Raw genomic sequence first — 14,596 nt, 5'->3', positions numbered from 1 at the left:
GCCTACTGGGTCTACCCCAGGCCTACAGAGTCTAACCCAGGTCTATAGAGTTTACCTTAGACCTACTGAGTCTACTCCATACCTACAGGGTCTACCCTAGGCCTACTGGGTCCTCCCCAGGCCTACAGAGTCTAACCCAGGTCTATAGAGTTTACCTTAGACCTACTGAGTCTACTCCATACCTACAGGGTCTACCCCAGGCCTACTGGGTCCTCCCCAGGCCTACAGGGTCTACCCCAGGCCTATAGAGTTTACCTAAGAACTACTTAGTCTACCCAGACCTACAGGGTCTACACCAGGCCTACAGGGTCTACCCCAGGCCTACAGAGTTTACCTTAGACCTACTGAGTCTACTCCATACCTACTGGGCCTACCGCAGGCCTACAGGGTTTACCCCAGACCTACAGGGTGTACCCAGGCCTATAGAATTTACCTTAGACCTATTGAGTCTACCCAGACCCACAGCATCTATACCAGGACTACTGGGTCTACCCCAGGCCTACAGTATTTACCTTAGACATACTGAGTCTACTCCAGACCTACAGGGTCTACCCCAGGCCTACTGGTTCTACCCCAGACCTACAGGGCCTACCCCAGAGCTACAGGTTCTACCCCAGGCCTACAGTGTCTACCCAGACCTACAGGGCCTACCCCAGACCTACTGGGTCTACCCCAGACCGACAGGGCCTACTGTAGACCTACAGGGTCTATCCCAGGCCTACAGGGCCTACCCCAGGCCTACAAGGTCTACACCAGGCCTACAGAGTTTACCTTAGACGTACTGGGTCTACCCCAGGCCTACAGGGTCTACCCTAGGCCTACAGAGTTTACCTTAGGCCTACTGAGTCTACTCCAGACCTACAGGGCCTTCCCCAGTGTCTACCCCAGGCCTACAAGGTCTACTCCAGGCCTACAGAGTTTACCTTAGACCTACTGAGTCTACTCCAGACCTACAGGGCCTTCCCCAGGCCTACAGCATTTACCCCAGGCCTACAGGGTCTACGCCAGGCCTACAGTGTTTACCCCAGGCCTACTGAGTCTACCGCAGGCCTACAGGGTCTAACCGAGGCCTATAAAATTTACCTTAGACCTACTGTATCTACCCCAGGCCTACAGGGTCTACCCCAGGCCTAGAAGGTCTACCCCAGGCCTACAGGGTCTAACCCAGGCCTATAGAGTTTACCATAGAACTACTGAGTCTACCCAGACCTAAAGGGTCTACCCCAGACCTACAGGGTCTACCCCAGGCTTATAGTGTTTACCTTAGACCTACAGCATTTACCCCAGGCCTACTGGGTGTACCCCAGGCCTACATAGTTTACCTTAGCCCTACTGAGTCTACTCCAGACTTACAGGGTCTACCCCAGATCTGCTGGGTCTACCCCAGGTTTACTGGATGTACACCAGGCCTACAGGGTCTATCCCAGATCTACTGGGTCTACTCCAGGCCTATTGGGCCTACGTTAGAACCTGGATGCAAAATCTAGCAATCTCATTTGAGCAAGATATTCAGGTGATGGTGATGTATCCTAAAATTTCAGAACTATATACCTAGCCAAACATTAGTAAAAAGAGTAGGTGTGAGTAAAATCAAATATACAATAGTTGTGGTTTGAATCTTTAAAAGTCACCGTACAAAGGCACACTGGCATAAATTACTACTTTAAAATGACTCCTTAAAGTTTGTATTTTAAAGTAATACAATTCTCTCTACCCAGCCAAGCTTTATCAATTAACACATTAACCAAGAACACAATGGCAATATATAAATTTGAGAGTCAGATAAATTACTGAATATACAATGCCCTGGATAAGAAATAAAGAAACAAAACTCTACTAGGAGTAACAATGGCTCAGAAAATAGTCAAGTTCCAATTCACTGGGCTTGGATTTCTCTCAGAGGAAGAATCACAACTGTATCTTAAAAATCACATTTATCCTAAAAACAACACCCCACAGCATCTCAATGTTCTTATTCAGGCAAAGGAAGTGCTTCATCTCTTACTCAGAGAAAAGACCGTTACTGGGACTGAATCACCAGCAATGTTTCCTGCAGCATTAGATTCGTCATTGGGTCTGCTAAGCAACAAAAAAACAAGTCTCAAAACTTCTTATCTTAAAAGATCACATAAGAGAGGCTATCAACATTGCTCCCAAACTCAAAGTCCAAAGATATTGCCATGAATAAAACATATGCAAGAGAGTATTAGGTAAAAACATTGAGAAGTCTTGTGAGTTGCAATAGAAAGTTCTTTGAGATCTTTCTTGTTTTCTCCTTTTCCAGTTTAAAAACTTTGGTATCTTCAAGACACCTAGCACCACCCTGGGAAGATGAGAGTGGAGTGTCCTAATTAAGAATGACTTAGTATTCTTCCTTAGCTCCTGTGTGAAAATTCAGTAGAAATGACTTTTTCCTGAAAGATTCCTTAACTATAAATGAATTTTCTTTTACCATTATCAAGTAGATGACTCTGGGTACCTCTTTGATCAAGATTCCTGAGTCCTAAGGGATTTTACTTCCCTCAATCATAAACCTCCTGTATTTAAAGAACTTGGGGTAAAAAGTAGTAGGAAGAACAACTCTAATAATTGCTATATGTACACTATATCCTGGAAAATATTTTCCACCTATTCAAAGCAAAGAAAACAAGAGAGGAGCTTGGCTTTACTTATCCAGGCTGATTAAAATTATACTGATTCTCTTGGGCAATCTCTTGCCCCACTGCTTAAGAAAATTAGCAATTCTAAACACTCATTTTCCACATGGGAAAGAACTGGCACAAATATAGACTTGCCAAAATAATTAATTCCTTTTGCTCACTGACTCACCTACAAACATTTATTGAGTGCCTAGTATGTTCCAGACACTGTTCTGGGTACAAAATAAGCCTAGAGAGATGTACAGATGTCAGTGATGAGAATATAGATTGTTTATAGAGTTCTAGCTTTCAGTTCCTCTGTCACCCAAGACTAGTGGCTCCCAAACTTGGGCAAGCACCAGAATGACCTGGAGAGCTTGCTAAAACATGGATTGTTGGGCCCCACCTAGAGTTTCTATTCAGGTCTCTGAGATGGGTCTCCCAACTTAGCATTTCTAATCAGTTTTCAGGTGATGTTGATGCTGAATAGGGACCACACTTTGAGAACCACTTACCAAGCAAGACAAATGTCAGCTCTTCACACTATGCCTGCCGACTTCCAAACACTGTACATCTCTCTTCCAAAGAAGGCAATGGCCTCATGAATGCTGTCATAATCACTCACAACTGAACAGAACTCTGGTTCCCAGAATGTCTAGGGAACCACCTCAAATATCTTCCTTCTTTTCTGCCTTCTTGTTTTATCCCCAATCACAGAAAATCACTTTTATATTATGATTTCTTAGGACATGAGTTATAGAAAGGAATAACCCTCATTTAGATTTTTCATACTCCTTTACTTTATTAAAATTATAGTTTTCTTTTAAATTCAGTTTTCATGGCCTTTTTCTTTTCTTTTTTTGTTGAACTATCTCCTTTTTGAACAAAGAGTCATAGGGTTAGAAGGAACATTGAGAATTCACTTAATCCCTCCTTGGCCTCAAACAAGACTGTATCTAAACCATCCCCAAATATAGCAATTTTCAGTACAAAGAAGAACAGGCACTAAGAATTTCCCATTCAACATTCTGTCACATACTTGAAGTTACTAATATACTTTCCCTCAGCCTTCTCTTCTCCAAGCTAATCAAACTCAACATTCAGACTTCTCTCATTAGATTTCCTAAACTTCAAATTATTTTGATCCCACCTCACTTTAGGGCTGGAATTATGTATATAGTTTTATCAAGAATAATTTTTTGCTATGTGAAAAGGGGAAAGTTAATTTACAGACTGAATAAAAAGGAATTTAATTGGAATGAAGAGATGTATAAATGCCACTGAAATATAACACAATGGCAATCAATTGAAAAATTAATTTCAAATATCCTTTATTTTATTAAAAGAAATAGTGATGCCACATAGTTTTTAAAACTTTGTATTATAAATCACCAGCCATTTTACATATAAAATGGATGGGAATTAGAAATCTTTTAAAATATGCCATAAATTATACATAACCATGTTTCACAACATGTAGCACAGGAGAAAACATTACTATTATTCATTTGCTTTTTTGTTTTTTTATTTTGTATAGAATTTACTAGTGAAGTTGTAGTTAATCAATGATTTTAACCAGTATAAATCTAAAAATACTGAATCTACTAGATGATAATCATTTCTCTGATTTAAGCCTTGAGAATCAGAGGTGTTTAGAGATTCAGTAAGCACAGGAAAAGAGAAGTAAAGCCATGTTAAGTCATGTTTCTGAGCAGTTTAGAAAGGGAAAATAGGTAATACATTGGAATATGGAATAAAATGGGACGATTCACTTTCTCCCATTCTGAATGGCACTATTCAAAATCTGATCTTTGCTTTTGGAATGGTGAGGTGCTCTAGTCCAGCCAAGGCCTGAGGGACAGCTTTGTTCCCTTGCCTATTGGGATCAGGGTGTACGGTGGAGGCGATGCATTTAGTCTCCAGAGAGAAGGAAGATGCTGCTTGCACAGCACTTCTACTCACCAGTCCGTGCAGCAGCAAGGGTGTTGGCTTTGAAGGAAGCCAACTGTCCTGCTCTCCCAGCCAGAGGTAAAGAATTGCATTGGTGGCCACTAGAGGGAGGAGGATTAGGAATAGAGTAAATTGTGGGGAAAAGGCACCCATGAAAAACGCACATGGGACAACCAACACATCACCAACCACTGCCTAGCAGCTACCTCTCTGAGGGACTGTGATGGGGTCAGCATATACCATTAACCCAGAGACCCAGACAGCAGTAATTATTGTAGTATCCCAGTATATGGCCCCTTAACTTTGATGGCTGGAGACCGGAGTTTGAATAGGATTGTGGGAAACACACAAGCACACAAACACAAACACACAAGCACACAGACATACATTCTCATCCCCCATTACAAGAAGTTGCATCTGTGCCGTCTGATTCTTGCTCATTTTCTTATTTAAAACTCTTGATGTTATTTACCAACAATGTGTTCATGAAAAGCAAACAGCCCACCTTCAAGATAGTCTTGGGAGAAGCACCAGCAGAGACACTCATTGTGCCAAGATGTATTTTACCAACAAATCTGTACAAATTACATGAGGTTAAAAACAAATGGAATATAATATAATTAAAGCAAAGTTTCTTTTGCTAAATTACAGCTTGAAGCAAACCTGCAAGAAATGTTTCCAATTAGCTTCTTTCGCAAACACAAAGCATAGCTCAGAATATGTTTTGCTTTCCATCCTGCCCTCTGGGTGGGCTGCCTAGTGGGTGTCTTACCTCCAGCACAAGTAGCTGAACATTCTGACCAAGGCTGATGATTCCATGTAAAGCCAACTTCGCTGTCTCCACTGCCAGTCCGAGTGATGGGAACGTTGAATTTATACCTAATTCCCAAATTCTGTTCCTGAAGCAGAACCTGCCATTGAAAACAACTGGTGAAGATAATTAAAATGCAATGAGCCTTCATTCAAATATTTATTATTTCTTTTGAAGAAGAAAACGCCATAAAGCAAGTCTAACAGGAAGTTTAACATAACTTTTAGAACACATGCACTTATAATGAATTTTCTCCCTTCATTTTCCAGGGTTATTTGGAGCCATTTCTCTTAGCTGACTTGTTTGATCATAAAAATATTATTATAGCAAGTACTGAAAAGATCAAACAGTCATATGGAAAACCAATATGGCCTTAACTTTACACAGATTTAACACCTTTGGGCAAACCATTTCACATTTATTTACCTTAATTTCACTCTCTGTAAAACAGATAATTAAGCCTTCCCTTCCTGCCTCAGAAGGCAGATTACAAACAGTAGAAATGAAGTGGCAAAAACACATTTACCATGACAAAGAGATTTTCTGAGGTGGGACCTAGAGCTTCCAAGGACTCTGGTCCATCAGTTGGTCTCTTGTAGTGAAAAGCTGTCCCCGCAACATCAAACTTCCTAGGCCAGTCAATAGTCCAGGCACCATTAATATAGTAATCATCCTTTTCAGATTTTAAGGCTAAAAAAGAAAAAAAATCACAGTCCACCTAAAAATATGAAAACTTACCACAATGGTACCATAGTCACCAATTAATAACAGCACTGAAGCATACAATGAATATTCAATTTCCATTTAAAGAGGGTATTCTTGACCATTTTCTTAAGCAGAAATTAAAATGGTAATTTTCCACTAAAATATCAAGAAGATATTCAGTAGTTATAATGTTATTGATAGAAAGGAATGAAAGGTTCATCTGGAGTAATTAATGTGAAACTAGTAAGGAAAATCATGACAAAAAGAATAACTGGGGATGGGGTTAGGCTTTCCTGACCAAAAGTTTAAACAATAACTACATGAATATGGGATTGGGAGAATCTGTGGTACTGGCATATAGAATGACAGATGGAACAATGGAACCAGACAGTAAAGAAATTAATCCAAGTTAGTACATGACAAAGGAAGCAACTTAAATTAGTATAGGACAGATAACAAGAAATGGAACTAAGACATAAGGCTAGATTCTTGGGAAAAATTGAAATTGCTAAGTTTGTATCTCATTCTTTATAAAATAAATACCACAATTCCCTAGGTATTTATGTAAAAAAAATGAAAATAGATACTTAAACAAATATGTGTACACGTGTCCATAGTAGCACTATTCCCAATAGTCAAAGGTGGAAACAACTCGAACGTCCATCAGTGGAATCATGGTATGTCTGACACAATGGGATATTACTCAACCATAAAAAGAAATGAAGTACAGGTACATGTTTCAATGAGGACAAACCTCAAAAAAAATTTGCCAGGAGGAAGAGGAGAGGCAAGACTGAGAAGGTCACATATTGAATGCTTCCATTTATTTTAAATATACAGAATAGGTAAACCTATGGAGACAAAAAGCAGATCAGTGGTTGTTGGGGGCTGGGGAATGAGAAGTAACTGCTTAAAATACATAGGGTTTCTAATGGAATAATGAAAGTATTTTGGAATGTATGCTAAATGTCATTGAATTGTTCACTTTAAAATGGTTGAATTCTATGCTATGTGAATTTCATCTCAATAAGAAACAAAGTAAAAAGAAGAGAAAAGAAAGAATAAATGTGTGATGGGTAACTATTTAAATGTAAACAGTTAAAACAAAATGCTAGGAGAAAATGGGGAAAAACTTTTTAAAAATAATGAGGTAAGAAAAGCTTTTCTAAGCATGACAAAATCCTCTGAAACCATAAAGCAAAAGATAAGAGATATGCATGCATAATTTCTTAAACCTATATAGGAGAAAATGTATAAAATTTTTTAAGTGTGAAAGAAAAAGGGTTACCAGCACTGCTATACAAAAACTCCTATAAACAAGACAGTGATAATTTTGATGATTATTATGATTTAACAATGACAAACATATCAATTTAATTTTTTGTTAGTATGCTAGTTTCTTCAACACTTTATCAGGCCAGATGAAAAAGCAGCCCCAAAGGACTCACAGCTCTTAGACACTGGTAAGGACTGTGGTACATGAAAGAAGGGATACCAGGTGAATTGCATGATCTCCCCAGCTCTCTCTCTGCCTGGAGGAACTTTCTGTCAGTGTAGGAAAGGAGAACCCAAGCAGAGCACAGTGGACTGATAGAGATCAGAAATTGTGAAGGCTCAGACAGCTGGAATTTGCAGGACCAGTGAACTGGAGTAAAAGGAGGGAATCTGTTGCTGAATAGTCATCTGTGTATGCACAGGATAAAACTCCATAAAGCTAAGTGAAAAACTACTAGAGAGCTATAAGCAGAAAAAATTTCAGAGTAAGAACTCACAATTTCAGTCACTAGAGCATTCATTAGAAATCCAAAAAAAATCATGTCTTTTTTAATAGGGCTAAGTTAACTGTAGTATAAAGGCAATTCTGGACTCACCCAAACAAAGCTTAAAAACAAGCCTCAAAAGGATCAAGCTGATCAATAAGTTACTCAATACTGTAAAGGAAGAAAATGAAATCCAGACTCTCAGTAAAAAAATACTTAAAAAAAAAACTCACAATACAATATCCAATGAAAAATTACTACAAATAGAAAAAAGAAGGAAAAACATAACCCAAACAAAGAAGAAAGCCAAATAAAAGAAAAAGTCTGGGAAATGACAGAAACTATGGAATTAGCAGAAAACTTTTAAACAACTTTTATACATGTTCTCAAGAATTTTAAAGGAAGACAAATATCATGAGAAGCAACTGTAAGATATATGGATAGATGAATACTCAGATCTCTACAAAGAAAGAAGTATGCCAGATACTGTAAATATGTAGGCAAATAGACAATAACTTTTTCCTATTGCTTAATTCTTTAGAAAAGAGAATTACCTCTTTAAATAAAAAATAAGAACAGTGTATTGTGGGGTTTATAACATGTGGAGAAGTAAAATGTATTTAAAAAATAGTACAAAGGATGGAAGGAGACAATGGAAGCAAACTTTTAAGGGCCTTGCATTAAACACAAAATGGTGTAATATTATTTGAAGGTGCACTGTGATAAGTTACAGATGCATTTGTAAACTCTAGAGCAACCACTAGTAAACAGAACAAAGAAGTATACCTAATAAATCATAGCAGAGATAAAATGGAATACTATAAAATGCTTGATTAATGTGAAAGGAAAAATATACATAGGAAAACACAAAGAAAAATAGTAGACTTAAACCCAGTGATGTTGATAATTAAAATGATCCAGACAAAGACTGGAAAACTATGTCCCACGACCTGTTTTAGAAATAAACTTTTATTGGAATACAGCCACACTCATTCATTAATGTATTACATATACCAGCTTTTACACTACAATAGCAGAACTGAACAGCTGAGACAGAGACTGCATGTCCTGTAAAGTTGAAAATATTTACTACCTGCCCCTCTACAGAAAATATTGTCAACCCTCTCATTTAGAGAGTGCAGTTACAAAAGCAAAGATTATTAAACACAGTAAGAAATAAGAACCAAACTGCATGAAGTCTACAAGAAATATTTTAAATTCAGAAACACCTACATCTGAAAAATAGATGGACAGAAAAACTATTACCATGCAAACACTAAGCAAAAGTCTGAGTGCCTTGTTTAGTATCAGAAAAAATGGACTTTGGATCAATTTGGTAATGACAAAATGCCCAATAAAGCAAGAAGATATAACAATCTTATATGTCTATACACCTAATGACAAAGTTTAAAAATAAATGAAGCAAAACCTTACCAACTAATGGGAGAAATACATTTACAATTCTATTTGGAGATTTTAACATGGTTCAGTAATCACTTAAACAAAAATGCAGCAATTCAGTAAGAATATAGAAGCTTCAATGAAACTATCAACCAATTTAATCAAATTGACATTCATAAATTACAAATCCAATAACCAGAATATATATTCTTTTCAAGTACACACAGAACATTCACTAAGGTAGACTATATTTTGTGCCATAAAACAGACTTCAACAAAAGGACTAAAAACATACAAAGTATGTTCTCTGCCCATAACAGAATTTAAGTAGAAATCAGTAACAAAAAACATCTGGAAACCTCCAAATATTTTCAAATTAAATAATACCTTCTAGGCCTTGAGTTGTAATGTAAGAAAGAAAATATTTTAAACAGTGATAAAGAAAATACAATGTATCAAAATATGTGAGAAATTAAGGTAGTGCTTAGAAGGGAAATGTATAGTGCTAAATTCTTATTTTAGAGTAGAAAAAAATTAAATCAATAATATAAGTATCTATTTTGAGAAGCTAGAAAAATAACAAACACAAAGTGAATTAAAGCCAACAATAAAGGGAAGAGTGGGAACTAATGTAGTGGAAAATACAGAAATAACAGAAAAATCATTTAAATGAATAGCTTGTTCCTTGAAAAGATCAGTAGAGTTAATAATTCCTCCCTAGAATGATCAAGAAAAAACACAAATTACCAGTATGAAGAATGAAGGAAGAGCCATTGGTACAGATTCTACAGACATTAAAATGATAATAAGGGAATATTATACACAAATTTATAATAAATTCTATAACTTTATTACTATTACAGAAACTGAATTATTCATTAAAGATTTCCCACAGAAAAGCCTGCATCCCAGATGCTTTACAATTTAATTCTATCAAGCATTAAGAAGTAATTTTACTTAGACTCTTTCAGAAAATAGAGAAAGAAACAACTCAGTTTATGAGGCCAGGTTAATCCTGACATCAAAACAAACAAAGACATTATAAGAAAATAAATAGACCTTATGAACATAGATGCAAATATTCTTAGCAGAATACTAATAAGTCAATAGCAACAATATAGAAGAAAGATAACACATTACACCAAAGAGGTTTTTATACTAAGAATGCAGGTTGATTTAGCACTTGAAAACCAATTAATACATTTACTATATTAACAAGGAAAAGGAGAAAAAAGCAACACAGGATCATGCAGTAGATTCAGAAAACCTCAAAAACCTATTCATGAAGAAAGCTCTCAGAAAAAAGGAATAGAAAGGAACTTACTCAACATGATAAAGGGCATCTACATAAATCTTCTAGTTAATGTCATATTTAATGGTTAAAAAAAAACCCTCAACATTTTCCCCTTAAGATCATAACATTGAAAGGATGCCTGGTCTCCTCACTTTTATTCAACAGTGTACTGAAGGTCCTGACTGCTATTATAAGGTAGGAAAAAATAAGTAAAAAAACATAAAGATTAAAAAGGTAGAAGTAAAATTGCCCTTGTTTAAGCATGAAGTGATAATCTATGCTGAAAAGAAAATCTATAACTATTAGAACTAATAAATGAGTATAACCAAGTTATAGGACATGAGGTCAGTAGAGAAATGCATCAATTGTGTTGCTACATAATAACAACAAACAATTCAAAAATAAAATTAAAGTATTAATACTACTTATAATAACATAATAAAAGCATGAAATATTCAGTGACAGACTTAAGAAAAAATTGGTGTAAGACCTGCACACTGAAAAATAAACATTGGTGAACCAATGTAAAGATTTAAATTAATGTACATGTAAATCTTTACATGCACTGGAAGAAAATATTTTTAAGATGTCAATCCTCCCCAAATTGATTCCATATAATCTCTTTTTGTAGAAATTTATGAGTTGATTCTAAAATGTATATAAAAGTGTAAAGGGTCTAGAAAAACAAACATATTTGAGAAAGAACATATTTGAGGACCTCATGCTTCCTCTAGTATATCCTATGATCTGCTGGAAACCTCTATGAATCAATATAGTATGATTTTGGTTTAAGAATAAACATATATATAAATAGGAGGGAACAGAAGTAGATCCATATAGCCATGTTAGACTGATCTCTATAAAAGTGTCAAGGTAATTCAATGGGAGAAATGATAGTCTTTTCAAAATAATGGTGCTATAGTAATTAAATATCCAGATGAAAAAATACCCCTGAACTTCAACCCTTACTTTACACCTTACATAAAAACCTAACATGTACCATACATCTAAATATAAAAGCTGAAACTATAATTTCTTGAAGAAACACTGAAGACATTATTGGCAACCTTGGAGTAGGCAAAATTTTTCATAGGATAAGAAAGCACAAACCATAAAAAATGAATAAATTAGATTTCATGAAAACAGAGAAACCATTATGAATATTCATAAAACATATATTTGAACAAAGACTTGTATCTGGACTATATAAAGGACTCTTAAAATTTGATGAAAAGAAAAAAAATTTTAAATAGGCAAAATATTTATTTAGGCACTATACAAAAAGGATACCTATATAGGTAAAATTAAAAAGACTGACAATATTAAGTATTGACAAGGATGTGAAGCAACTAGAAATCTTCTACATTATGGGTGGGAATTTAAATTATATGACTACTGTGGAAAACAGTTCAGTAATTTCTTATAAAGTTAAAGATGTACTTATCATATGACCCAGCCATTTTATCTCCTAAGCTTTTACCCTGGAGAAATGAAAATATATGTTCACACAAAGCCTGTCTACTAATGTTCAAGGAAGCTTTATTAATAATAGTCAGACTGGAAATGACTCAAATGTCCATCAACAAGTGAAGGGATAAATAAATTATTGTATATCCACAGAATGGAATATTATTTGGTAATAAAAAGGAATAAATTTCAGATACACTCAACAACATGTATGAATCTCAAAAACACTATGTGGAGTAAAAAAAAGCCAAATGTAAGAGTATATACTGTATGAAACCATTTATGTGAAATACCAAAACAAATAAAAATAAAATACGTAATGTCAGAAAAAAGATCAATGTTTACCCTGAGGCTAAGGCAAATGAGACAATGTTTTGGAATCATAGAAACATTCTATGTCTCGGTTGTGGCATCTATATATTTATAATTTACATATTTATACTTGTCAATATTCCTTGACTGTACACTTCTAAAGGATGCATTTTATTATATGCAAATTATACCTCAATAAAATTTATTTTTAAAATATGAAATAAGTAACCCATGGAGAATAATCTATAAAGTGCTAATTTTTTTGTTTAGCTCTTACATGTGGTCCTATAAAACTTGGAACTTCTTTTATTTTAGCATGAAAGTGTTCTATCTCAAAGCAGTATGTCTTTCCTTCACAATACTGTGCAGCTTTTCCTCGTTAATTTTTAAAATCTTAGCAAAACATGTTACTTACCAATATAGTTCTTTGACATGGCAACTTCTCTGATTTCAATATGAACAGAGCCTCTTGGTATCTGCACCACTTCCATGTAGCCTGGAACACAGAAGACAGCCAGTAATAAGCAGCGTTGCAGCCTCCATCTGGACATGAGCGTTTAGGAACATGCAGCAATAACACTTCCCTTGTTCTCCACTCTGACTTTGCACCTTATAAACTTTGAAATATGGATAAACTTCCCTTTAGGTTCATGAATACACCTAGAGTATTTTTCCTTTTTTAAAAAATTATCTCAAGACATCTTTGAAGTATCAACGTGTGAGCTATTAGTTCATGCTTTTTCCCAACAAACGGCCTTCACCATCACTGCTCTACGGGGATCCCCATCCAAAAAAAACGTGGCTAAATGAAGTCAAATAGAAAGGAATAATATCTCCTTCAACATCTTACATGAAGCCACATTTGATATTTAAAGGACTGAAAGCAATGTGGGGAAAAAACGTTGCCTAAATGAAGAAATTTAAAAATATGGTGTGGGAAGAGGGAATCAAGTGTTCTGGATATTCCAAGTACACCAGAGGTGTGAAGAAGATTTCTCTCTACACACTCACCTCCTCTGGGAAACGAATCGTTGAAGAACCCTTCAATCGCATCACATGTGCTTCCATCCCCTCCACAGACTCGACATCTATCTTCCTTAGCATCGGATCCCAAAATATTATTACAACCTACATGCTGCAAACAGAGAAGAATATTCAGTGTGTCAAAAAGAGGGATTCTTGAAACCATAACTAACCAAAGAAATATTACTTTGTTTTTCCAGCAAAGGAAATCAAAACAGGAAATATTTATCTCTTTCCACTTTTACCTTCACTCTCCAGGAAGTTCTAGCTAACCTTTCTCGACACATTTAAAAAATTTTAAGGTAAAAAAACCTGATTCCCCAGGAATGTGTGTTTCTATTTCTAATCTATGTTTCTTCAACTATAAATATCATGCTCCAATTCTTAAAATATTATGATTTCTTAGCAATAGATTCTTAATCATATACTCAGACAAGAAAGGCAAGAACTAAGAAAAATGGCATATGGTCCAATACAAGGTTATAAGCATGAGAGTCTTGACTGGGCATTATGGTTTGCCTTTCTTAAACCAGTGGCTCATTTGGATATCGAATTGTAGTAGCACAGATTAGTTGTAGAATTCATGCCTAGGTAAATCTTTAAAAATGAATGCCTGTTTCCACTAGCTGAATAAAACTGCCATAAACACAAAGGAGATATAAGCATGCAATTTTAGAAGCTGAAGTTCTACCTTTCAATTTTGCATTTGATTATAGAAATGTGGATTTTTATATATTTTTAGTACATATTTGGGTTTATATGGTTGACTTTTAGCTATTGATACCAGGCATATAATCTCTGAATAAAATCTGCACCTGGGTCTTTGTTATTGGTAAAGAAAAGTTTTTATACTGTCACAGAAATAACTTTTTCTTCAAGTAAATAAGGAAACCACACACACACACACACACACACACACACACACACACACACACACACACACACACCATCAGACACATTTGGAGACAAGAAGCCAGAAAGGCAGGAATTTTTGTAAGAAATTATATGATTAAGTTAAATAGTGTTTTATCTCTTCTTTCTCAGTTACTGGGACTTACTTTTGCTCTTCTCTTTAAAGTAAAATAAAAACAAACATGGAAAAAAGTTATGAGGAACAGTGGTTTTGTGGCATTTCTTGTGGTAAGATTCACACATAGGTTCTAGAAAAACAGTGTGGATTTGCTCCTACAACTCCCAACTAGTCTGGCTAATTCTCTAAAGTAAATGGTTTAAT

At 35.6% G+C, this 14,596-nt stretch overlaps 1 protein-coding gene across 2 annotated transcripts in view; it reads right to left on the bottom strand.

Annotated features, from left to right (window-relative positions):
* The window catches only part of ADAMTS6 (ADAM metallopeptidase with thrombospondin type 1 motif 6), a 324,257-nt gene that overhangs the window by 59,155 nt on the left and 250,506 nt on the right, over positions 1 to 14,596 (bottom strand). Inside the window, exons 17-21 of one of the 2 annotated variants that reach the window (XM_073235710.1) lie at positions 13,351 to 13,474; positions 12,755 to 12,835; positions 5,927 to 6,090; positions 5,362 to 5,500; positions 4,602 to 4,690 (exon numbers count right to left, since the gene is read on the bottom strand). In XM_073235710.1, the coding sequence (XP_073091811.1) occupies positions 4,602 to 4,690; positions 5,362 to 5,500; positions 5,927 to 6,090; positions 12,755 to 12,835; positions 13,351 to 13,474 (597 nt within the window). The remainder of the gene's footprint in view (positions 1 to 4,601; positions 4,691 to 5,361; positions 5,501 to 5,926; positions 6,091 to 12,754; positions 12,836 to 13,350; positions 13,475 to 14,596) is intronic. The other variant, XM_073235705.1, reaches the window with a different exon arrangement.

Source organism: Manis javanica, chromosome 1, assembly GCF_040802235.1.
Source record: "Manis javanica isolate MJ-LG chromosome 1, MJ_LKY, whole genome shotgun sequence".
NCBI classification, from domain to species: domain Eukaryota; kingdom Metazoa; phylum Chordata; class Mammalia; order Pholidota; family Manidae; genus Manis; species Manis javanica.
Note: the sequence above shows the minus strand (reverse complement) of the source record. Positions and strands in the feature narration are given on the sequence as shown.